The 26,965-nt window shown below is 36.9% G+C and overlaps 1 protein-coding gene and 1 long non-coding RNA gene across 2 annotated transcripts in view; one reads left to right on the forward strand and one right to left on the reverse strand.

Annotated features, from left to right (window-relative positions):
* The window catches only part of MORC3 (MORC family CW-type zinc finger 3), an 80,369-nt gene that overhangs the window by 41,604 nt on the left and 11,800 nt on the right, over positions 1 to 26,965 (reverse strand). Inside the window, exons 2-3 of the mRNA XM_020995973.2 lie at positions 16,790 to 16,862; positions 4,592 to 4,724 (exon numbers count right to left, since the gene is read on the reverse strand). Coding sequence (XP_020851632.1) covers positions 4,592 to 4,724; positions 16,790 to 16,862 — 206 coding nt within the window. The remainder of the gene's footprint in view (positions 1 to 4,591; positions 4,725 to 16,789; positions 16,863 to 26,965) is intronic.
* Positions 5,351 to 22,665, forward strand: LOC110214880 (uncharacterized). The gene is made up of 3 exons (XR_002326381.2): positions 5,351 to 5,748; positions 11,424 to 11,479; positions 21,982 to 22,665. It is a non-coding gene; the product is annotated as an uncharacterized LOC110214880 (long non-coding RNA).

Consider the following 26,965-nt stretch of genomic DNA (forward strand, 5'->3'; position numbering starts at 1 on the left):
ATGATGAGATTTGTCAGAAGCAGCAGATATATTAAAGTATACACAAAAAGGGGGGGGGAGGGTTGGAATTAGTGATTAAAAGAAGCCATTACAGAGCTCAGAGAGAAAGCATTTTCATTAATTTCATCAAATTTCCAGGGGCTGACAAACAATGGGTACATTGAGAAAATAGACGTACTGACGCCATACTGCTTCTCCCAAAAGATTTTGGAGGGAAAAAATGTTTCAAGCAGAAATAAAAATATGAGAAGGAACCATGAATGGAGACAGAGAAAGAGCAGTTAGAAGGGCAGGAGAACCTTAGGAGTGAGGTGTATCACAGGAGCCATGGGAGATGAAAGGGGAACTGGTCATCCCATATAATTTACCATCACCAAACTCTAGAAAAGGGTAGTTTTTATAGATAAGTAACGAGATGATAAAACAGCCTTCCCTTATACAGGTGCAGTTAGAATAATTAAATTGTAGTTTTAGGGAACTTCAGAGATCTATCCTTGGCCCTGTGACACTTTTTTCTATGACTTCAATGAAAGGTATGGATGACATTTTATAAAATTTACAAATGAAACAAAGCTGGCAGGGATAGCTAACATGGTAGAAGAAAGGAGCCAAAATACTCTCCCAAGACTAGAATGCTGGACCAAATCTAATCAGATGAAATTTAGCAGGCATAATTGTGAAATTTTATACTTAAGTTCCAAAAGTCAACTTCATAAGTATAAGGTGGGGGACCAGTTTATCTGAAAAGGTTCGAGGGATTTCTAAAACTCAGTAGTACACAGCTTCCTAGGTTAGTACGTCTTCTGATTTTCCCCTTCACTTTAATTCTCTGACCAGAAATCACAAGTTACACTTCAGTCTTAGCTGGTCACATTGCTTACTGAAAAATTTCTGGTCAGTAATGAATGTGAATTTCTTTCAGTGGTTGTCAGTTAATTTCATCAGACCACATTCAATACGGTCCCCTGCAACTGTGATGTGGTCAAAACTAAAGAGAGCATTCTAGGAGAAATATAAAATGTAGGTAGGACAATGACTGCCTCACGAACCTTACAGTACAGTAGAAGTCAAAATCAGTTTATAAAAGATGACACAAAGTACTGGGTGAAGTCCAAAGGGAGAACTTAACAGGAAGATAAAGGAAAGCTTCATGGAAGTAGCTGCATTTAAGTTTGGTTTAAAAAAAATTTCAATAGACCAAAAGCAAGAATAAGGAGATTCAAGAACTAAGTGAAGGCACAGAAGGAAGGGACTTAGAATATTGGGAGACAGAGAAAACCAGCATGGCTAAAAATGTAATATACATGGGACTACTAATATAACGTAAGGCTGAAAAAGAATGGTGGGGCCAAGAGGGCCTTCAGATCCAAGTAAAAAATATTTTCTGAACTTTACTTGGTAGATAATGGAGGGACACTAAAGAGTTCTGAACAGAATTGATACCATAACCAGAGTTATGCCAATGAGAGCTGCCTTTCTCAAATACTTAAAAAGCACAGTACTAGGAACACAGTAAAAGGCTGCTAAATTCCTGCGGACTGATTAGCTATACAAAACCTGAAAGAGACCTCAGTAGCCAGCTAGGCCAGCCCCCCAGTTTTACAGATGAAGAGAGGAAGACCTAGGGAAGTCATGGCCCAAAGTCGTGTTATCAGGTGGGATTTGAACTCTTGTCAACTCCAGAGCCCCATACCCTTTTCACTGTGCTGCTTGTCTCTCAATAGTAATAGGTGACATAAGTACAGAATTTTGCACTTTTGTTGTCATGGTAGAGGTTATTAAAGCGATGGATAGAGAAGAGTAGAAAATAACTTTGCAGACGCAGAAGAGTCAGGGAATGGTCATAACAGAAATAGTAAAGTACGAAGGAAAACAAAACTTAGGGGAAAGATGAAAACTTTCTTGGACATACTGAGTTTGGGATGCCAAAGGAACATACAAAAGGAAATGTCTTACATAGAGTTGGAGAAAATAATTTAGAATTTTAAAAGATGTCAGGGCTTGAAATTTGAAAACCATAAAATAGATAAAACCACCTGTAAAATAGGTGAAATCATGCAAGCAAATGACAGTATCAAGAAGTCCAGAGTAAGATGTGGCATACTTGGAAAACAACGGACAGGATGAACATCCAGTGAAAGAAGTCTTTTAAAATGTTTTCTTTTTTTACTGAAAACAATCAGACACAAGCATTAAAAGATATAAAGTGGGCAGCTAGATGGCACAGTGGATAGAGCTCCGGCCTTGGAATCAAGAGGACCTGAGTTCAAATCCAGCCTCAGACACATGACACTTACTAGCTGTGTAACCCCGGGCAAGTCATTTAACTCCAATTGCCTCACTCCACCCCCCCCAAAAAAAGAAAAGATACAAAGAACACAGAAGTACAAAAAACCGCATATTTCTGTCACCAGTTTTTTGTAAGCATTATATAATGCTTACAAAACAAGTTTAACAAATTAGTAACAAAATTTGCCTGACTTTTTTTCTTCTATGCATTTCAAAATCTCTTTTATTGGTACTCTTCCTTTTTTCTATCACTACCCACTAACTTACCTTACTTCCTACCCTAAGTAGAAACTTTCCTTGTAACAAATATGCACAATCAAGCAAAACAAACCTGTACCTCAGCCACAACTCACAGCATATCTGATTCTTTAGATCTGGCCCATCACCTCTCTGTCCAAGAGGCAGGAAACAGGCTTCCCCACTGCTCTTTTAAAGTCATGACTGTCACTTTGGCCAGAGTTCTGAGGTCTTACGAAGTTGTTTCCTCACAAGTTATTACTGTTGTCATCATGTAAATAGTTTCCCTGGTTCTTCTCATTTCACAATGCATCAGTTCATAGGTCTTTCAATACTTCTGAATTCAGCCTATTAATCATTACATAAGTCAAAATATTATGTTCTATTCCTTGCCTAACTGATTTTTGTTTCCAGTTCTGCTATACATTTCCATCTATCTTTGATATCCTTTGAGGATACAGAAAAATATTCTGAAAGAGCAATTAGATGAATGCACTGTAAGAAACAACACAGAATTCAACCAAAGATTTATATGAATTTATGTGAGCAAGGAAAAATGGAACCAGGAGAACAATATACACTACGATTATCATAAAAGTAAATGAAAAATAAACTAAACGGAAGTGCAACTCTGACTAGAAGGGATAATCAGTCATGTTCTCAGAGAATAAATGATGAAACACAGTTCCCTCCATTGAGTACAGAGGTAAGAGACGAAGAATGTATAAAGTTTCATATGAATAGAGTGATAGGCCTAGAGTCAAAAGACCCAAATTCAAATCCAGCTTCAGACACTTAATAGCTATGTAACCCTGGTCAAGTCATTTAACCTCTGTTTGCCTCAGTTTCCTCAAGTATAAAATGGAGATAATGACAGGACCTACCTCCCAGGGTTTTTTTCAGGATGAAACAAAATAATTGTAAAGTATTTAACACAGTGTCTGGCACACAGTAAGAGCTATAAAAACATTATTATTATTACTTCTCCATAAGTCTTCTTTTCCCCAGATTAACTATCTCCATGTTCTTTAACCAGTGAATTCCAGTAGATGTATAAATTGTTGAAAGACCTAAATTCATGTTTCCAGGTAAGTCATCAAATCCAAATGCCTCCTGTGATACCTCATTCTGTTCTGGTATTTTGTAGATTACCCCTAAAACTTTACTTCTCTTTACACTTCTACTTTTTTTTCCACTATGACTCTCCTCTCAAGTTTCTGGGTCTCCCCAAATGAGTATATTCCAAAGTTAACCATGCTATCTTCTCACTGAGATTTATATTGTAAAAAAATGTAATTTCCCACAAAATATCTGGCATAGATAGATAGATCTGGCAAATATTTAAAACTTTATATACTTATATATAATATGCACTTGTTCACAAGTTCTCAAAGTTATGTCTCAGACAGCTAGCAAATGATCAAAATAAAAAAATAAGAGTTTTATAATTCAAGAACTATTCATGAAATGTTTTACATTCCATCAGCTTACTAAAAGATGATTCAAAAACATGATCTTTACTATAGTAAAACTATGCCATCAGAAGGCAAAAAAAATCAATAATCTTTAGATGTCTGATCTCTTCAGACACTATAATCTGATCTAACAAAGTAGCCTCTGATAATATATTCTGAATACAAAAGTCAAATAGAAACTACAACAACCAGGTTTGGTCATCCTACAAATTCTTTGCTTCCTCAGAGGATCTTTTCCCCAGACCTACCTACCTTCTGTTTGCCATACTCCCATCAAAATCTGCTCTCAATTAACAACAGCTTAGTTGAGAACATGGTAACAGCTCAGTGTGTTCCACTACTACTCCAGGGCTATCTACAACCTTAACCCGAGGAATGACACAAAAATATCAGTGAAGGAAAGAACGGCATTCTGAAGAGGGAAATTTCCCCCCCCTTCAGGAGTAATCAACAACACGGAAATAGGTCAGAAAGCAAACTGTCACATTTATGGATTTTGCATCACACTTTGAAATAAAAAATACAATCTAAGTCAAAAAACTAAACACACAAAATAACAGTTTCAAGGAACTATATACATTTTTACCTACCTTAGCATTTTATGTAACTTATCTGAAGTCATGCCATTTCCATTGTCAGTAAATGTCAAGCATATGTTGTCATTTATAACAGTCTTATCAATCCATATCTGCTTAGCATTCACATCAGGATCATAAGCATTATCTAAGAATCATCAAAAAGAGAGTCTTATTTTCTATCAAGCAATTCACAGTTGCTTTTTTGTACTTGAATTCAACAGTTGGTTAAGACACTTCACAAAGACACTGGTTTAAAAGAGAATATTAACTTAATATAAGAAAGAGAATACTAATTAAAAAGTTTAAAATGTTGCAATTTCCAGAAATGTATGACATGTAATTTTTAGCTAAAACAATTTCTACAATAACTTTACATTAAATATTGATTCCAGCAAAATTCCTGTTATATTTAAAATGTATTAAAGGTGAATTTTAGTAGTGGACAATAGTTGCTTGAATCAGAAGCTTAACATGAAACTAGAGTAACTAAACCAAAGCAGTGGTACAAGAATATTCCAACCCTTCAAGTGTCAGACTTGATCATCTGACAATTTATACTTTTGTGAAAAGGATATGGGCAGAGGGAAGGCAGTAAAGGAAGTTGGTAGCTGTTATTTTTCAAATGTAATAGTGATGTTTCAACAAATTACAAAAATAAGACCCCAAACAACTCATAGTACAATTACTCAAATTATGAGTAATCTATTAGTTTGTTTTCACCCTTCTACAACTGTCTGTGATAATTAAGAACAATAAATAAAATATAGGTGACTGGCATAAAATTTTAACTTGTGATATAAAAATATAAAAGTCATGGAAAGAAAAAACAAGATTACTAGACTCCATTAAATAGATTCACGTGGAGGCTGGCTTCACCTTCACTGAGCAGTCTGTCTTTGGTCTGGGATTCTTAACCTTTTTTATGTCATGAACAGTCTTTATGACACTATGTCCCTATGACAATCTAGTGAAGCCTATGGACCCTTTCTCACAATAATGTCTTGAAATACTTAAACTACAAAAGAAAATAACAACATTGAAATATGGTTATCAACTTTTTTTTTCAGGGTTTACAGACCCCAGGTTAAAAAACCTTCACCATACTGCTCAGCAAGAATGTACCAATTGATGATCTAAAGTTCCTCAGCATATAGCTCACTAGAGAAAAGGTAAGGAGTCCTAGCTCAAACAAAAATTGTTGCCAAAATGCAGTTTCACAAATGTCACATACTTAAGGATTATCTAAGACAGCAACAAAATAGAAGATGAAGGACTAAGAATGACACTTCCAAAAATAAAAAGTGCAAGTTAAAGAGCAAGAAGAATTTTTCATTGATTTGCAAAGTGTGCTATGTTCATGCTTCTTAATATCGTAACAGCTTCATGATGTGCACAAAGTATAAATCAGTATCTGTCCCAAAAGAGAAAGCAAAAAAATGGAAATAAACCTTCTACTCTCCAAATTATAAGGGAGAAAAAACTGGTACTATCTGAAAAACAAAAAAGGATATGAAGAGACAGAGAAAATCCTAATCAGTATTGAGATGGTTGGAGTTAGGAAGAGTAAGATGTAAAAAAGGAAGGGAAGAAGGTCCCTATAACATCTGTAGCTAAGTAATCGATACAATTGTCTTCCTGTAGAACATGCCTACACAACATCCAGCCCGAGGGCACTGTGAAAGGATTTCAGGCGGCCCACAAAAAATGTAGAGGATATAAAACAGGCCTGCACAACATACCACCCGAGGGCCACTTTGGCCTCACAGGCCGTACGTTGTACAGGCCTGCTGTAGAATATAAGCCTCCTAAAAGGATGGCCCCATATTTATATATCCAGCCCTTCATACAGTGTATGACTTGTTAAGTGGTTGATCCCCAGAGAGGAGGGTTCTTAATTTGGGAACATGGATAGGGGCCATGGACAGTTTTCAAGGGGTGCATGAATTTGGAAAGGGGGAAAAATCTTTTATTTTCTCTAGGCCCTAAATGAAATTTAGCATTTCCTTCAATTACATACGTAGACAACAGGGGGCAGAGCCAAGATGGCAGAGTGAAAGCAGTGACTTGCTTGAGATCTGCTCCAAACCCCTCCAAATACTCAAAAAGTGGCTCTAAACAAATTCTAAAGCAGCAGAATCCATAAAAAGACAGAGTGAAACAAATTTCCAGCCCAAGACAAGCTGGATGATTGATGAGAAAGGTGTATCGCGCCGGGCTGGGAGCGCAGCACCGCATGGCATGGATGTGCAGGCCGCAGCAAACCTGGAGCAGACCTCAGAGGACTGAATCAAGGGCAGCTGTGGAGGTTTCCAGACTCCTCAATCCATGAATGCCAAAGACAACTTAGAAGGTCAGTGGGAAAAGTCTGTTTCTGTCGGTGCTGAGACACGAAAAGTGGGGTTTCAGCTCCATTCCCCAAGAGCGTGGCCCTGGGGGGAGCTGCTGCTTCGCAAGCTTCCGGCCCACAGACTGAGGGGGAATCCAGTGGCTGATCAGAGGGAGATTGCAGGGATCTCTTTGCCAGTGCTGAGGCAGGAAACTCTTGCTTTGCCCGCACTTCGATCTGGGTCACAGTTCTGGGCGGTGGTGCTGGGGTGAGGAGGAACGCTGGCGTGGTAGAGCGTGGAATGGCTGTGGAGAGGAACCCTTCTTCACAGTTACAGGACAGAAAGGAATACTTGTGGTCACAGGCCAGGAAAGGAGTAAACACCTCACCCCTTCTCATACCACCTTGGAAGAACTGAAAATTTATGGACCCTACAAGCATCTCTGAAAACAGCTATACAAACCCCTGAAGCTTGGGACAGTACATTCTCCACACTAGAAGCAGACTCTTACCTTAACAAACAGTTTAAAACTCAAGTAATTGGCTGGGATCATGAGCAAGCAGTGCAAAAAGAGTCAGACTAGATTATCTTACTTTGGTGACAAAGAAGATCAAAATATACAACCAGAAAAAGACAACAAAGTCAAAGCTCCTACATCCAAAGCCTCCAAGAAAAATATGAATCAGTCCCAGGCCTTGGAAGAGCTCAAAAGGGATTTTGAGAAGCAAGTAAGGGAAGTAGAGGAAAAACTGAGTAATGCAAGAAAATCACGAAAAACAAGTCAACAGCCTGCTAAAGGAGACCCAAAAAATACTGAAGAAAATAACACCTTAAAAAATAGCCTAACCCAAATGGCAAAAGAGGTCCAAAAAGCCAATGAGGAGAAGAATGACCTAAAAAGAAAAATTGGCCAAATGGAAAAGGAAGCCCAAAAGATTACTGAAGAAAATACTTCCTTAAAAATTAGAATACAGCAATTGGAAGACAGTGACTTTATGAGAAATCAAGACACTGTAAAACAAATCCAAAAGAATGAAAAATTAGAAAACAATGTGAAATATCTCATTGGAAAAACAACTGACCTGGAAAATAGATCCAGGAGAGAGAATTTAAAAATTATTGGACTATCTGAAAGCCATGATCAAAAAAAGAGCCTAGACATCATCTTTCAAGAAATTATCAAGGAAAACTGCTCTGATATATTAGAACCAGAGGGCAAAATAGAAATTGAAAGAATTCACTGATTACCTCCTGAAAGAGATCCCCAAAGGAAAACTCCTAGGAATATTATAGCCAAATTCCAGAGTTCCCAGGTCAAGGAGAAAATATTACAAGCTGCCAGAAGGAAACAGTTCAAGTACTGTGGAAACACAATCAGGATAACACAAGATTTAGCAGCTTCTACATTAAAGGACCACAGGGAATGGAATATAATATTCCACAGGGCAAAGGAGATAGGATTACAACCAAGAATCACCTACCCAGCAAAACTGAGTATAATCCTTCAGGGGAAAAAATGGTCGTTCAGTGAAATAAAGGACTTTCAAGCATTCTTGATGAAAAGACCAGAGCTGAATAGAAAATCTGACTTTCAAATACAGGACTCAAGTGGAACATGAAGAGGTAAACAGGAAAGAGAAATCATAAGAGACTTATTAAGATTGAACTGTTTACATTCCTGCATGGAAAGATGATATTATAACTCATGAGACCTTTGTCAGTATTAGGGTAGTTGGAGGAAAAAAATTATATGTATGTATATGTAGATAGATAGATAGAGGGCACAGGGTGAGTTGAAGATTAAGGGGTCATATCTGGAGAATAAAATTAAGGGATGAGAGAGGATTATACTCGGGGAAGATGAAAGGGAAAGGTAGAATGGGGTAAACTACCTCACACAAAAAAAAAAACAGAAAAGAAAAGTCTCTTACAGTGGAGGGGAAACGGGAAGGTGAGAGAGAATGAGTGAATCTTATTCTCATAGGATTTGGCTTAAGGAGGGAATAAAATACACATTCAACTGGGTATGGAAATCTGTCTTACCCTACAGGAAAATAGGGGGAGAAGGGGACAAGAGAGCAGGGGGATGATAGAGAGGAGGGCAGATTGGGAAAGGGAGTAATCAGAAGTAAATACTTCTGAGGAGGGACAGGGTCAAAAGAAAGAATAGAATAAATGGGAGGGCAGGATAGGATTAAGGGAAATAGAGTTAGTTTTTCACAACATGTCTACTATGGACGTGTTTTGCATAACTGCACATGTACAACCTATACTGAGTTGCTTGCCTTTTCAATGAGGGTGGGTGGGGAGGGAGGAAGAGAGAAAATGTGAAACCTAAAGTTATAAAAACATATGTTTAAAAAAAATGTTTTCACATGCTACTGGGAAATAAGAAATATAGGAAATGGGGTACAGAAGTCTATCCTGCCCTACAGGAAAATAGAAGGGGAAGGGGATAAGAGAAGGGGAGAGAGATAGAAGAGAGGACAGACTAAGGGAAGGGATATTCAGAACGCATACCATCTTGGGACGGGAGGAGGGGGGAGATGGGGTATAAATTTGGAATTCAAAAACTTGTGGGAGTGAATGTCGAAAGCTAAAAATAAATAAATTTATATTAAAAAAAAAACTAACTAATAAATAAATAAAAAGCAAAAAAAAAAAAAACAAACCAAATGTAGACAACAAACCATAGTAGTATTCATCATACTGTCATGACACAAAAAAGGTTAAGAACCCCCCTGCCACAGAGGCAGGAACTGGACTATCTTAAGAAGCAGAAACTTTTTGTCCTCCAATAAATGTAACAATCCACAGGTGCTATGTGAAATCTAATCCTATTTAGATAGCAATGAGTATTGGTTATTGGTACCTTAGCACTAAATCTTAGCAGGAAATTATTGGTCAACCTGAGAAAGCCAGGTCCCTCAATGAGCTGAAGTCTAAGTCTAAAGCAGAGGTAACAAACACATGGCCAGCACTCTTTCCCCCAAACCAGATTAAAATGTAACTAGGAAATACTTAAAAAATAAAAATACAATAGAAAAGATAATATTAATATGTGGTTTTCTAAGTCAACATGCAGCCAGCAGGGACCCTTATGTATGGTTTAGTATCCCCCATTTTTAATTTGAGTTTGACACCACTAGTCTAAAGGAACTGTATTAAGTTCTGAATAAACTAGATGCTGTAATTGTTGAGCTACTATGATTGAACTTTTGAAAGATGTTGGAGAAAAGCAGAGGTACCACAGGACTAGAAAAGGGCAAATGTTCTCATCTGCAAAAAGGTAAAGAAGAAAAATACTGAAAAATTCTAAGTCAATGTGCTAAATTTCCTGGCAAAATTCTAAATACACTATTAAAGGGGCTGTTTCTGAGTATTTTAGAAAAGGAAGCAGTGATCATCGAAGCTCAAAAAAACTTCATCAGAAACAGGTCATGACAAAATAAGTGCATTTACTTTTCTGACAGGAAGCAGGCCACAAGGGAAAGGAGGCTGACTCTCAGGTCAGAGGATATGGGTTCAAATCCTAATTGTACTACTTACTACTTTTGTGACCCTCAACAAGTCACTTAACCTTACTGGGTTTCAGTTTCCTCACCCCTAAAATGAGGGAGTGTGACTAGATGATCTCTGAAATGCCTTCCAACTCTATCATCCCATAATCCTATACTGGTAGATCAGGAATGCTGCTTAAGCTAACCTGATGGCCAAAGTAGAGAGATGTGGATTAGATTGATAAAATGGATGTGGAACTGTCAGACTCACCAGATGTAAAAAGTCCTTAATGATGAATTAAAACAGCTCTGTATTCATATGCAGATTAGCAAAGATGACAAAACTGAAAATGATAGTTTTCGGAGGGGCTAAAAGAAAACAGGTTCACTAAGGAACTGTGAATTGGTATAGCTGACTCTGGAAAGCTATGCCCTCAAAGTCATTAAACTGTACATAGCCATTGTTTTGCTTGCTTTTTAAATTTTTTAAAATTATTTTTCTCTACCACCCATCTCCCCAGTCAATTGAAAAAAAAAAGAAAATTCTAACAATAATAATAACTAACATTTATATATAGCTTTAAATTTGCAAAATGCTTTGCAACTATTATCTCATTTGACCCTCCCAACAACCCTGGGAGGAGGGTGCTATTATTATTATCATTTTACATCATGAGAAAAATAAGGCAGATAGAAGTTAAATGACTTGCCCAGGATCACACAGCTAGGTCTGAGGATCTGAACTTAGGTATTCCTGAGTTCAGGCCTAGCACTCTATTCACTTTAACACCTAGCTGCCTCTAAGCGGTTAACAAATATGCATTGTCAAGCAAAACAAATCCCTGCATTAGCCATGTCCAAAAAGTATATTTCTTACTCTGTACAGAATCCAACATCTCTTCTATGCATAACCTGTGTCCCAGTGATACCACTAATTAATCTTATAACCTCAAAGAGATAAAGGAGGAAAAAGACTCATATGTACAAAAATATTTACAACAACATTTTTTGTTGTAGAAGTCCTGGAAACAAAGGAAGTACCCATCAACTATGGAACGGCTGAAAAAATTAAGGTACATAAATGTCATGGAATATTACTGCACCATAGGAATGACAAGAGGGAGTTTCAAAGAAAGCTGGGAAGGCTTGCATGAACTGATGCAGAGTGAAATGAGTAGAATCAGAAAAGCAACATGTACAGCAACAAACATATTATAAAGAAAAACAACTTTGAAAGCCTTAAGACCTCTCATTAATGCAATGACTGAATAACTCCAGAGGGCTAATAAGGCAGCATAAGGAGATGAATTCAAGGTGTAGAATAAGGTATACATTTTTTTGAACATGGTAAATCTGTGTGTTTCACTTGATTATTGTTATAAGGATTGTTTTTTTCTTTTTGAGTGTGGAAGGAGGGAGAAGTGGTGAAAAAGCCAGAGATAAGGTAACCAAAAAAGAAAGAAAGAAATACTATAATAGGATCATTGAAGCACTTTCTAAAATGCACAGCAGAGAATTGAAGTTCAGAAGGAAACTGATAAGCAGGACAGCTTTGAAAGTAATGTTAAATTTATTTTATGCTTTTTAAAAAAGTAAATGGTGCAAAATAAAAATTTAAGTGTTTAACAAATAATCCTTTCTCAGTTCTACTTTGTATATGAAAACATTCTTTTTTTTAGTATATATTAAATTAAAAATAAAAATATATAATTTTTTTTACGTCTTGGAAAGAGGTCTCTAGTGGAGTGTCCAAGCGATCAGGCCTTGGCCACAAACAGGTTAACATTTTTAGCAATGATTTAATGAAGGCATAACTGCAGGACCAAAAAACAGAAAGACAGCTAACATTTTGGATCACAAAGTCCGAATCCAAAAAAGTTCTAAAAGAAAACTGTAAAATTCTACTTGATTTCAAAAAACTAAGTTCACAAGTACTTGTGAACAACTAACTATAAAATACTTGGGGTCTCAGTGGACACAAAGCTCAAGATCAATTAAAAGTGTGACATTAAAGTGAAGAATGACGGTGAGAAGAGAGTTCAACAACGCTCTAGTCAAACCACAAATACTGTGTTCAGTTTTGGGCACCACATTTTGGGAAGGATATTAACAAGCTACACTATGTCCTAAGCGGGCAACCAAAAATGGTGAGGAGGGGGGATATCACGCCATTGGCTAATATAACAGAAAAGAAAAGTGAGAAATGTTGGAGAAGATAGGAGAAAAGTGGAACACCAGTGCATTGTTGGTGGAGTTGTAAACTGATCCAACCATTCTGGACAGCAATTTGGAACTATACTCAAAGGGCTATAAAACTGTGCATACCCTTTGATCCAGCAATACCACTGCTAAGTCTGTATTCCAAACAGATCATAAAAAAGGGAAAAGGATGCACACATACAAAAATATTTATAGCAGCTCTTCTTATGGTGGGGCAAAGAATTAGAAACTGAGGGGATGCCCATCAACTTGGAAATGACTGAACAAGTTGTGGTATATGAATGTAATGGAAAACTACAGTGCTATAAGAAATGATGAGCAGGCAGACTTCAGAAAAACCTGGAAGGACTCACATGAACTGATGCTGAGTGAAGTGAGCAGAACCAGAACATTTTATACCACAACAGCAACACTGTACGATGACTAACTTTGATAGATTTAGCTCTTCTAAGCAACACAATGATCCAAGACAATTCCAAAAGACTCATGATGGAAAATGCTATCTATATCCAAAGAAAAAACTATGGACTCTGAATACAGATGAAATCTTTTTTTTCACCTTTTTTTTTGTTTTCTTTCTCATGGTTTTTCCTTTTTGCTCTGATTTCACAACATGACTAATGTGGAAATGTTTAACATGACTGTACATGTATAACCTATACATGTATACCTATAGATTGCTTGCTGTCTTGGGGAAAGGAGGTGAGGGCCAAAAATCTGGAACTCAAAATTTTACAAAAATGAATGTTGAAAACTATCTTTACATATAATTGGGAAAAAATAAAATACTGTTTAAAAAAAGAAGCTTGCATTCTATCTGGGGAAAAAATATGTAAGTAACTTAGTACAAATTCAATACGAAATAATTTGTGAAAAGAAGGCACTAGCAGCTGTGGAATAGAAAAAAAATTTACTAAGACTTCATGCAGGAGATGACACTTGAGCTGAGTGTTGATGGAAACTAGGAATTCTATAAAGCACTGTGCACTCTTCCAGGCATGTTGGAAAGATAACACAAAGGCAAAGAGACAGGACATAGAATGCTGTATCTTAGGAATAGCAAAAAGACCAGTTTGGCTGGACTGCAGAGTGAAGGAAGGAGATGAATGTATGATTAAAGGTAGAAAGTTGGGATGAGGTGATAAAGGGCTTTAAATGTCAAATAGGAGTCTGTTATATTTGATCCTAGAGGCAATAGGGAGCATTTAGAGTTCAGTAATAACTATAATAGCTAACATTTATATAGCTCTTACTATGTGCCAGTACTTTACAATAATTATTTCATTTAAGCCTCACAACAACCCTGGGACATACGTGCTATTATTATCCCCATTTTACAGATGAGGAAACTTAGGCAGAGGTTAAATGACTTGCTCCTAGTAACACAACTAGTAAGTATCTGAAGATGAATTTGAATTCAAGTCTTCCTGACTCCAGGCCCAGTGCTCCATCCACTGTACCACACAGCTGCACTCACAATTTTTGGTTGCTCACTTTGGACATGCTGCAACTCATTGGTATCATTCCCAAAATGCATTTATATATGGTTTGACTAGTAAAGGAGTAACATAGTCAGAAGTGTGCTTTAGGAATATCACTTTGTGGAGCTAGGTGGAGCAATAGATAGAGCGCCGGCCATGGAGTCAAGAGGGCCTGAGTTCTAATCCGACCTCAGACATATGACTTACTAGCTTGTGTGACTCTGAACAAATTCACTCAATCCCAATTGCCTCACAAAAATAAACAAATAAATAAGGAATTGTGGAGAAAGGCAGAGACTTGACGAACGAAAACCAGTTAGGAAGCTTTTGTAACAGTCCAAATTATAAGGATCTAAACTAGTATGATAGCCATGTAAATAGGGAAAGAGGAGGTTAGATTCAAGAGATGTTATAAAGATAGAAACAGGAACTAATTTGGTAGGCAGGGTGAGATAGAATGAAGAGTTATAGACGATGGAAACTTAGAAGGATGATGCTATTCTAAACAGAAATAAGAAAATTTGGCAAGAATGGATTTAGGAGTTTTATTTTAGACAAGTTCAATTTCAAATGTCCACTGGACATACAAGCTGAAATTTCCTACAAGTAGCTGGGAGATATAAAATTGGAGCTCAGGGGACAGACAAGGTCTAGCCATCTATAGATTTGTGAACAATAGGCACAGAGATGACAATAATATCCTAAGCTAATGAGGTCACCAAGTAAGAGAACAGAGAGAAAAGGACCCAGAAGAGAGCAGGAGAAGTTGAACCACAAAAGAACAATCACATTGAAGGAATTCAAGAGTACACAGTATCACAAAGACCTAGAAAAGAGCAAGTATTCAGGATAGGGCAGTCAACAAGTATGGAATGCTGCAGAGAACTCAAGAAACAGGAAGCGGAAAAAAAGTCATTAGATTTGGTAACTGAGATAAGAAGATCATAGATTTATGTATGGCCAAGGGTACCTCAGAGGCTAATCCAATCGGCTTGTTTTGACAAATGTTACTGATAACTTTGGAAAGAATAGTTTCATGTGAATGAGGAAGTCAGAAGCCAGAATGCAAAGCTTTTAGAGATGGAAGTAAAGGCAACAAGGGTACATGCTTTTTTCTAGAAATTTGGTTGTGAAAGGGAATAAAGGCTTTAACAGCTAAAGGAGATGATCAAGTGAAGGTTTTTTAACCATGGGCATGTTTATGAGCAGAAGAGAGTGATGAATGAGGGAACAATCTGGAGAAGACAAGAGAAGATGGGATCAAGTGCCCATGTAGAGGGATTGGCCTTAGCAAGCAGAAGGGTTACCTCTTCATCAGAGACTAGTGGAAAGAAAGAATGGAGGAAAATAAAGGGTTTAGAAACACAGACAAGAGGAAAATGGGAAGGTCATGATGAATGGCCTCTATTTAATCTGCAAAATATGAGGTAAGGTCCTCAGCTAAGAAGATGAGGGGAAGAGTAATGTGACAGGCTTGAGGAGAAAAGAGAAGGTTCTGAACAGCTGCTTCTGTAGAGAACAGGATAATCAATTAGGGAAGAGTAAAAGGACTGCCTTGCTGCAGTGAGGGAACTAAAAATCTACCTCTAACAGTAAATCTTTTGGTCCTTTATTGGCATTCTTACTATAATTTTAAATATGTAGAGGTTATATATTTCTTTGAAAGGGACTGTGCAATATATATGTATTTATATTGTTATGGCAATTTTAACCTTGGTGAGATGAACATGTTCATCAGTAAGGGTTCAGTGACAGTATAAGTACAACTGCAGTATCTTCAGTAAATCCAGTTGTGTCAAAGAATATAGATGTTGAAAACTAAAAATAATTAAAAAAAAAAAAAGAACATAAGAAAGAGGTGAAATTCTTTTCCTTTCTACCCCTGAAACAGTATCCTTTCTGATTAAAGGGATGGTAAGCCACTGGGGAATTCGATACCGTTTAAGAAAGTTATGGTATCCCATTTTTATTTTGCTTTTTTATGATCAGCAGTTCCCAAATATTTACAAAATTCTAGACATATTTGTGTGTCCATCTACTTTATTGACCTCGGACTGGCTTAAGAGAAAATCCTAGTAGAAATCATAGCTTTACAGAGTGAACTTGTTCACAATCATCTTCTGCCCTTTCCATATTCGTGAAAAGGCAAGTAAAGTCTTGTGGCTTCCTAATCATTACTATGACTCATCCTAATGCCTACTGAACTGAGCAAGAATTTATTATTTTTCCTATCATAAAGTTAACATACTTCTCTTATCACCAGAAGGATAGCTATTTAGAAATAAGAAGCATTTCCTATACAGACTTTTGGCAAAAGTGAATCAATCTTCAAACTATACATACGTATGTAAATGGAGCTTTCATGGAGTCTGTCTTGAGTAAAGAATTTTGCTGCACTGTAATAAGCTCATAGTTTAAGTCAATAATGGAAAACAACTAGTCCTGGAACCTTTTCCGTAGATGGCAACAATCTTGCACTGAGAAGAAACAAATTTATTTATCCTACTGTGTCTTCATGTAACATCATTTCAAGTTGAGTTTTCAGTCTCCTCATTTATGAACCATTCCATGAGCTCTTATGTAAAAATTCATGTAATTGGACCTATACTATATAAACATATAGAAATTTCTTTTGCTAAACAGGTTAAAAAATATATATTACTGAAATTGCAAGTTACATACCGATCAGTTCAGCAACTGCGCTGAAAGGCCACGTATGACTGGTAGAATTTGTATGCAAAAATTTTGGACACAGCTGGAAAAAAAAGGAAAAAGTAGGTTACGTGCAAATCTGTATTTTCTTAAGTCTCAAAAAAGAGCAATCTTTGGGGCTGTACAATTTAAGTCAATTGGTTTCCAAAAACAAACTAACAAACAAAAAACTCAGTGTTCCCAAAACATATTTTAAAGGAACAAAAGCCAGTATTTTCTCTGGATTAAAGTCTCTCTCTACTCAATACCTTTTTTAGAATACTGAATTAGAAGTCTTAAATGAATACTACAGTAACTTTTCCTACTAAATACGTACAAATCAATTTCTCACTAGGAGCTCTACAACAACCCTTTCCAAAGTCTTATGTACTAAAACAAACATGAAGCATTTCAACCTAGTGAATGATGGTTAAATTAAGTCAAGGCTTGTTAGCTTTTTTTGAGACTTTCCTTCCTGACCCAGGTTATGGGATTTACCTGTCACTTTGAAACATTCTCCTATAAAGTTACTATAGCGATTTAAGATTTGAACATTCTTCCTGGCATATAAGCAATTCAAAGTTAAAGAAGTACCTTAGGATGTATAAATATCTTCATAATCTGTACTAACAATACATTTCTTATTTTCACCTCTCAGAGCTCAAAAGACTTGGTGAATAGTACCTTAGAAGTAATCTAGTCTAATTTGTTCATTTTGTAGATAAACAAATGAGGTATACTGAGGTTAAATGAATGTATGAGGTCAAACAAGTAGTGTCAAAGGAATCTGGATCTGAATCCTCTGATACAAAATCTAATGCTCTTTCCAGTACTGCCTCTTAATGCTCTCTTTCCTAAGAGCTAGCTAAAAATTACTTTTAAGTAGATCCTTTTTTTCCTTTTCACAATAAGCATCTTAAATTCTAATCAGATTTAATATTTTAAATTACTTTTGCACCTACCTAACATATTTAGATAGAAAATTTGGGGGAACTAAGTTACTGAGTTGAGGCAAAAGTTTGATTCACAATTGTTTTGAAACGGTAGATGAAATGTGAATTCAATCCAATTCATTTCAACAAGCACCTACAACATACACAGTTATCAGGATTTGGGCATACCAAAAAAAAAAAAAAAAGAAACAGTTCTTGCCCTCAAGAACATTAAACTTTATCAGAGCTATTCAGAGCATGAAGATGCAAAATAACAGCAACTCCAAAGCTGGAAAAGCTTTCCAGACTTTTACTATGTTTTATAACTACCTCTGTATACCTTACATCAAGATTAACATATTCTAAGCATACAACTGACTGACTGGATTCTTAGGCAAATATATTTCATTAGCTAATATGGTTCACAAACGTAGAAGCATTAAGAATAACAATAAAATAAATGTAGGTAAAGGAAACTGAAAACCAATTAAAAGATCTACAGATAGGCTTAAGAGATAGTGACCTAACAAGGGGACAGAAAGGATTACAGGGGATGAAAATGGACAATATCAACTACATAAAATCAAAATTTTGGATAAAGGCATCAATACCTAGATATATAAGGAAGTGATTCAAATTTTTAAGAATCAAAGTCATTCTCCAATTGACAGTCAAAGGACAGTCAAAGTTTTCAAAGGAAAATATTCATGCTACCTATAGACATATGATAAAATGCTCCAAATCACTAGAAATTAGAAAAATGCAAATTAAAGCTACTCTGAGGTTCTGCATCACACTCATCAGATTGGCAAATCAATCAATAAACATTAAGCTCCTACTATGTGCCAGGAGCTGTGCTAAGCACTGAGGATACAAAAGGAGGCAAAGGACAGTCTAGCTCCTAAAGGAAAAGGGAGATAACATGCAAAACAAATACATACAAACAAGCTACACACATAGGATAAATATAAAATAATTAACAAAGGGAAGGCTCTAGAATTAAGAAGGGTTGGGAAAAGCTTCCTTGTTGAAAATGGGATTATTTTCTACTTATTCTACATATAGCATGTCTGTATGTACTTGTTTACATGTTATCTCCCTTCCCATTGTATTATGAACTCCTAGAGCACCTAGCAGTCAGTAGGTAGAGCTGAGGAGGGAGCAGGAGAGACAGCCAGAGATGGCCAAAGAGTGTCTTGTTCTATTGCTCCTGAAACAACAGAAGCCAGTGTCGCTGGATCAGAGTTAGTAGAGGAAAATATAAGAAGACTGGAAAGATAGGAGGGGGCTAGGTTATAAAAGATTTTGAATGCCAAACAGAGCATTTTTATTTGATCCTGGAAACAACAAGGAACCACTGGAGTTCACAGAGCGGGGAAAAGGAGTGAGTGACATGGACAGACCTGTGCTTTAGGAAAATCACTCTGGCAACCAAACGAAGGATGGATTAGAGTGGGGAGAGACTCTGTGTCAAATGATTAATTTAACCCCTAATTTATTTCACTCATTATTTAATTAAGTGTGATGCCATAGGGGTAGTGGTTACTTTTATTATACTTGTCTATTGACATACATTTAGTAATATACATTTAGCCAGTCAAGTCAATTAATAGTAGTACATATTTTACATATGTTTAGAGATAATTAGAAAAGGTTAGACAGGTTCTTTTTTATACTCTTACATTATAAAAGTTCTGTATATTGGGCTCCAGAGCTGAATGCAAGTTCACTTGCTTAACCAAAAGAAGTGAACTAGAAGATATCCACCCTTTTCTTTTTTTGGTTCCTTGGAAGTGACAAATGCCATCATGGTCACCGAGCCTAGGTGTAGTGGAGATGACCCCGAATGGTGGAGATAACCTAATGATACAGAAAGCCCCTCTCCACTTATTTTTGTCCTTTCATGCCTCTATTGGCCAACATGGGGAAATGGACATGACCACTTAACCAATGGATAACCCTTGCCTTGTCCTTCCTATGATCATTACTATCTGCCATGAGCTCAGTGACCCTAGGCTGAACTGTAGGTCCTCCTGGAGGGTCAAGGTATAGGTTTGTCAACCAATGAGATCCTGTATTTTACTCTATACCATCTCTGTATCATCTTACCAAATACTATAAAATCAAGGCCCTAGAGAAAGGGGGCATCTCAGATCATGAGGAAGATCTGAGGTCCTATATTCAATAAAGGGGGCCAGGTCCTTTAAATAAATGGTTATTGGCTCAGAGCTCTGCCTCAGTTTCTTTTATTGTAGACTGGACATTTCAGGGCCCCACAACTCCAGGCAGGCAAACCCATCAGCAGCCTATTGCAGCAGTACAGATGTGAGGTGCCATAATGGTGGCAGTGTCAGAGGAAAAAAAGAGGGCACATGCAGAAATGTGGCAAAGCTAAAATTTAAAATACATGTTAACTTCTAGAGTCAAAAGTAACAATTTTTTGAGTTTCACAATACACAGCAGGAAGCAGAAGGAAGCTCAAAGATGAACAGACAAGTCAGAGAGCATCAGTACTGCCATGCTAAATTTAATACTTAGGAAAATAACCAATGACAGTAGCAATCTCCCAGACTGTAACTGGCAACACCTACACTATGAACTGAGACACTAACTAGACATATTGAGGAAAAGCAGCTTCAGTACTCTAAGAAAAACCCAGAAAATAACTTATACCGCAGGGGAACTTCATGAGGACATCACAAAGATTTCCAGTAACCAAGAAATCTGAGTTGTCCTTTTGCCTCATGTGTTCTTTTTCATTTTTCAATTAACAAAAATGTTTTCTCTTCTCTCCTTCTCACTCACTGAAAAAAAAGAAAGAAAAAGTGCACCCTTTTAACAAATATGTATAGGCAAGAAAAAACAATTGGTCATGTCCAAAATATGTTTCATTCTGCATCTTGAGTATATCACCTCTGTCAGGAGTAAGGTTCATCATCACACTCATAGGTCATCATCAGTTCTCAGTAATCATAGTTGGTCACTGATTAGATTTAAGTCTTTCAAAGTTGTTTATCTTCACAAATTTATTGTATAAATTGTTTTCCTGATTTGCCCACTTCACTCTGTATATGAATTCATTCTAGTTTTTACATTTACATACTAGTTTACATACACGAATTTCCAGATTTCTCAAAAAATGTCCTTTTCATTATGTAAGACACAATACTATTCCATTACAGTCACATAATTTATGCGTATTCTCTGACACATGTATCTCATCACTGCTGTATTTAAAGTGTGTGTCTATTCTCCCCAACTCCAGATATTCTGTATATTTAGGAGGTGCCCCAGTCTTTTGGGAGACTGTCTTTGTGTTACTATGTGCTTAGTAAGTGCCATTTCTAAAGGTAATTAAGCCTAGCTCTTAATCAATGGAAAGTCCATGGTGGGGGGGTGGAGAAGAGTTCTAGACCCTGGTGGTATCCATACCTAGAACTTTAAAGGGAAAAAAGTCTGACCACTCTAGGGGCTGACCAACACAAGTGGTAACTGGAGCAGTAACTCCAAAGTAAGTAATCTAAGGGTGCTACATAAAGAAGATTCAGTTTAATACATACTTCTCTTTTTCTGTTCCTTGTATAGGGAAAGTTCATGTTTGTCAAATTCATAATTTTTTAAAAGGTTTATAAGCATGCATTTACAGAAGAGGTATCACAGTACAGTGAAAAGAGTGCTATATCCAGAGTCAAAAGATCTGGGTTTAAATTTTGGCTCTACTGCTTATTCTGTGTGGACCTCAGTTTCTCACTTGTAAAATGAAAGGTCTGAACTATATGACCCCTAACATCCCTTCTGGTTCTAAACCCATGAGCCTAAAAATCTCAAGCCTGGTATGAATTGGTAGTATTTTAAGATAGTCAAGAGCCCCAGAACTGAAGACTTCATTCAAATTTTGGTGTGCCATCACATGGTCACTTAATTTCTGAAGTGAGGAAAGTATCTATACAACACACCTCAGAAGGTTGTTGTGAGAACTGAACAAAGTAATGTATGTGTGAAAGTACTATCTCAACTAAAGTACTTAATAAACTTGAGCTATCATTACTTATTCCATCATCCAAGGCTTTACATGAGACCATACTTTGCATAATCTGGACAAAATATAGTCTGGTCAGCTTTTGATTACAGTTCTCTCTTTACTTAAATTCACACTATGGTTTGTAAAGAATTCTGAAAAAAGTCTGCATTCCAAAAAACCACCGATGTTAACTTGACTATACAATACTGTGCTCTGTCTCTCTATTCCAGTCCCTCCATCCATGTGCTGAAGCCTCCCACCCTCACCCCACAAAAAACAACAACAACAACAACCACCTCCAAGTGAAAGCAGAAGAGCACATAAGCCCCCACCAGCTGGAGGCTTGGCTTAAAACCTAAGAGACAGCTTTGCCCCATTCTGCCACCTGCCTGGGGGTCCAGGCCCTGCTCTGATCAGTCTGTGCTCCAGTAGCACCCATCTGCCCGCATGTCACCCTCATTCTGTCTGTGTCCATGCCAGGCCCCCAGATGTCTTCCATCACCACCCCCCAATTTATTCTTCTTCTGGATTCCAACCAGGTCCTCCATTGCTGGCCTAGGCATGTTCCTCCTGTTCTGGTTTCTGTCCCTGGCCCCCATGTGTCCTTAAAGCATCTGCTGGCCCCGTCCCTTCATAGGGACATAGCCCCACTCCTGCTTCCTTCCACGTCTATAGCAAATTCATATTACGTAAAAATCTAGGTCTGTGGAATAGTCCACTTAGATAAGGAGATAACTGTCTACATCTGTAATTTTGTAAAGTCCTTTATTTCTCCTGTTGTTTATTTCACCTCTCCGTCAAAAGTTATGGAAAGAGTTAGGTCAAATAAAATTAACCAATCTGCGGTGAAAGATGAGTGAAAAGATTGAGTTGTTAACTATTTTAAGGTTAAATTTGGATCCGATTTGTTAATTTTAGTTATTAATACTATAGTCCTTGAGTAGCTGTTAATAAAAATCTACATCAACACCAGGAGTGGTGGCTCAGGTATATATAATCCCAGCTATCCTGGAGGCTCAGACTGGTAGATCTCTTGATCTCAGGAATTTTGAGCTGATTGAATATGGAGTGCCACTGAGTTGCTTTAGGTGGGGTAAACTTGGCCTACATCAGAAAATAGAACAGATGAAAACTTCCATGCCTATCAGTAGTGGGATCAGGCCCACGAGGAGCCCCTCTACTTCAAGAATGGGAAAGATGGAAAGATCCAATTTTACTCATCTTCCTGAGTTCAAATATAGCCTCAGACACTAGCTATGTGATCCTCAGTCTCCTCATCTGTATAATGAGCTGGAGAAGGAAATGGCAAACCACTCCAATAACTTTACCAAAAAAAAACCCTACGGGGTCACAACTGAAAAATGACTGAACAACAAAAATCTGATACATAGCAATTTATTTTTAACTTAGCAGGAAATCAAAACAATTTTGAAAAATAATTGGTTATTTACCAAATGTGTAAATTTCAAAAGGTTCTAGGTGCTAGTTGTCTCTCTGGAGAGCTTTAAGATGTAAATTTGTTTAGTACTTAAACATGGATTAGTGGCTAGAACTGGATTCAATGTCTGCCTCTGTCTGACCCATACTACTTGTGTGATTCTGGAGTAGGAGTTCAAAGGTAGGCAGAATTGAGATACCAATCAATCAACAAACCTTAATAAAATGCTTACTATGTGTTAGATATTTGCTAAGCATTGGAGACACAAAAAAGGGGGCAAAATAGTCTATATTCTCAAGGAACATACTTTCTAGTACATCCTAAGGGGGAAGAAAACATGCAAATGAACAGGTATATACAAAGGGGGCAAAATAGTCTATATTCTCAAGGAACAGACTTTCTAGTACATCCTAAGGGGGAAGAAAACATGCAAATGAACAGGTATATACACCATACATACAAAGTAGATGGAAAATAGAGGACAGAAGGCTTCTAGAACCTGGGGGGACCTGAAAAGGCCTCCTGCAGGAAACATAATTTAAGGTGAACCTTGAAGAAAACCACATAAATTCTAATAGGTAGGTGTGTGCTTGAACAGGAATCCCCTCTATCCCATCTTTAACAAATTGTCACTGCTGATAAACTTTCAGTCAAAGCCAGCTATTAAGTGTTAGGAACAGAGGTGAGGAACCTGTGGCCTTCTGACTGAATCCAAATTTTACAGAACAAACCCTTTTATGTTAGTACATTTTTGTTTCAATGTATTTAAAACACCAAAGAATAAAATTAGTTTCAAAGAAACAATCCTCCCAGATTAACCAGCACAATTAGAACATTAGTAAGTCATAAGGGCTAAACTGAAGGCTGCTATGTTCGTTATTTAGTTCTACTTCCCCCAACTGCCAGTCACCACTACTGCACAAGGCTGGGTGGTGAGAATGTAGGGGTTGAGTACGCCAGTCTGTTACCAGCTTTTGATAATGGTGCAGTGTGGTTCTGTTTGAAGTGGAATTTGTGAATAGTTGCACAGCTTGGAAGTATTTCTTAATTCTGTCTGCTTAACACCCCATCATGTCAAAGAACACCAAGAGAGTGCGGAAAGAAGAAAATAGATTTTTTAATGAGGATTGGGAATTGCAATATTATCTTGTTTCTACTAAAGATAAGATTATTTGCTTGCTTTGTGATACTGCAACATCAACATTAAATGCTCATCAGCATTACAACACTGTTAAGGACCACAAATATTTTAAATTAGAGGGAGAGGCACAAAAGGTTGTATTGCAGAAATTAAAAAATGAAAATCAAAAGCGAAGACAGTTCTTTCAAGCAGCAAAAAGACCTAGAAATAATGCCAATGAAGCAGCTTATAAAACAGCTTATATGCTTGGGGGGGAAAAAGGGAACCCATTCAGTGATGTAGAAATTGTGAAAGAATGCACTGTTGAAGCTGTACGATACTTATACCCTGATAACATTTCAAAGTACAAATCCCTGCCTTTTTCAAGGAGAATCATAACTGATCAGCAGCACGAATTAGCCTTCAACTTAACAGAACAACTTCACGCAATACTTCAAAAGGAAAACATATATTATTCAATTGCTTTAAATCAATCAACTGATATTACTGACAGTGCAGATTTTATACTTAACAGTTTCTAACAGAAGGTTTTCTTTGCTACAAAGAGTTATTTTGGGCATTCTTGTAGACGGAACGCAGGGAATAGATATCTTCAACAACTTTCAAGACAAATGTCATGAAGCTGGACCCAAACTGGTAAATTTAGTGAGTGTAGGTACAGACAGTGTACATTCCACGACAGGAAAACATGAAAGGTTAATTGCATAGGTAAAAAAAAAGTATTAACAGATCCAGATGCTCTCGTTTCTTTTCACTGTACCTTGCATCAGCACAATCTCTGTGCTAAAACTACTATTTTAAGTGACACTTTGCGACAAGTTGTAAGTACTGTTAACCATGTTCATGCAAATGCAACACGGCATCATCGGTTTCATAACATGCTAAAATTAAACAATGGGGTATTCAGTGCAGATTTGCCATATCATTCTAAAGTGAGTTGGCTATCCCAGGGACAGGTGTCAGCCAAAACTTTATCTCTTCGAAACAGACAGAATCAGTGATGTGAATTACTGAAAGATTTCTATAGGAATGCTGCATTTCTGTGTGGTATCATGTCAAATCAAAATAACTTGAACATTTTTTTGCAAGGTAAAGCTAATATGATGTGCGGCAAAAAATTCAAGCATTTCGAAAAAAGTTATCTTTTTTCAAAATACTTATTCAAAAGGAAATTTCAAATGAACATCTTCCCCAGTTAGCAAAGGTCACTGATGAGCAGGATGATATATGCAAATCATCTGAAGAATACGCAGCTGTTATAGACTAATTAATTGGATAATACAACGAAAAGTTTACCAACTTTGAGAATCATAACATCACACTCAAATTAGCATTTCAGCCTTACCTAGTTGATATCACCAAGGCACCTAAAGAACTACAGATGGAATTGACTGAGCGCTCAGTAGATGACATTTTAAAGTCATTAAAGGAAAGATCCAATTGAAATATGGAAAAATGCAGTAGAGTATCCACACCTTCAACAGCATGACCAAAAACGTTTTCTTGCTTTTCAAGCACTTATTGCTGTGAATCCACATTCTCCTACCCAACCCAAATCAAGATGCTCTTAAGGTCACAAATGACTGGTACCCATCTAGAGGATCAACTGAAACATCGACCTCCATGCTGCAACCAAAGATTCAAATGCTTTCCAATAAAAAGCAGACACAACAAAGTCATTAACAGGTTAGTTAACTTTTAAATTAACAAGCAGTTTTCATTTTTTGAAATTATTTAATACACAGTAGTTAGGTTTTTACAAAATAATGTACATTTTCAAGTATATCTAATTGAAGTTTCTTGAATGCAGCCTTAATGATTACAGCTAAATATTAAGTGGCCTTCCAACATGAAAAGGTCCTCCACCTCTGGTTAGGAACTTTTCTCTTTAACTGAAAAGAAATGCAGCTTCTACTCACTACTCCTAATTTGTCCTCTGGGTCAAATGCCACAGAACAAATCTAATTCCTCTTCTACACAACAACCCTTTAAAACACTTGAGAGCAGCTATCACATCTACCTTAAGCCTTTTCTACAGGCTAAATATCGCCAATTTGTCAACTGATCCTCATTTGACATGATATTCTATCACATCAACACCCTAGTCTCACTTCTCTGGACCCCTTCTAATTTATCAATCTCTTTCCTTAAACTGAACACAATACTCAAGACAGTCTGACCATAGCAGAAAACAGTGGACTGTCACCTGCCTTATTCTTTAATTATGCCACTCTTTATGCAGCCCAAGACCACACTTGCTTTTCTGGTTGCTCTATCACACTACTGACATTTCAAAATTGTTGTCCACAGAAACTCCCAGTTCTTTTTAATACAAACCCACTGTCTAGCCATAATTCTCCCATTCTGTACTTATATTAATTTTTTAAACCAGAGTTTAGGACTTGTATGTGTATTAAATTTCATCTTATTAGATTCAGCCCATCTTTCTAGAATAATGCTAACATTTTAGATTCTGTCATGTAATATGTAGAAGTGGTAAGCATACTTTCATCGAAGGCATTAAGAAAAATATTTAACAAGGAAGAGCTGCATCAAGAAATACAAGACAAATTTCCATAAACAGGTTAGAAATCATTTAAAGCCAGGTCATGAGGGAGCCACACCACAAAATGCT

Source organism: Phascolarctos cinereus, unplaced genomic scaffold (genome assembly GCF_003287225.1).
Source record: "Phascolarctos cinereus isolate Bilbo 61053 unplaced genomic scaffold, phaCin_HiC Scaffold_726;HRSCAF=1367, whole genome shotgun sequence".
Taxonomy (NCBI): Eukaryota; Metazoa; Chordata; class Mammalia; order Diprotodontia; family Phascolarctidae; genus Phascolarctos; species Phascolarctos cinereus.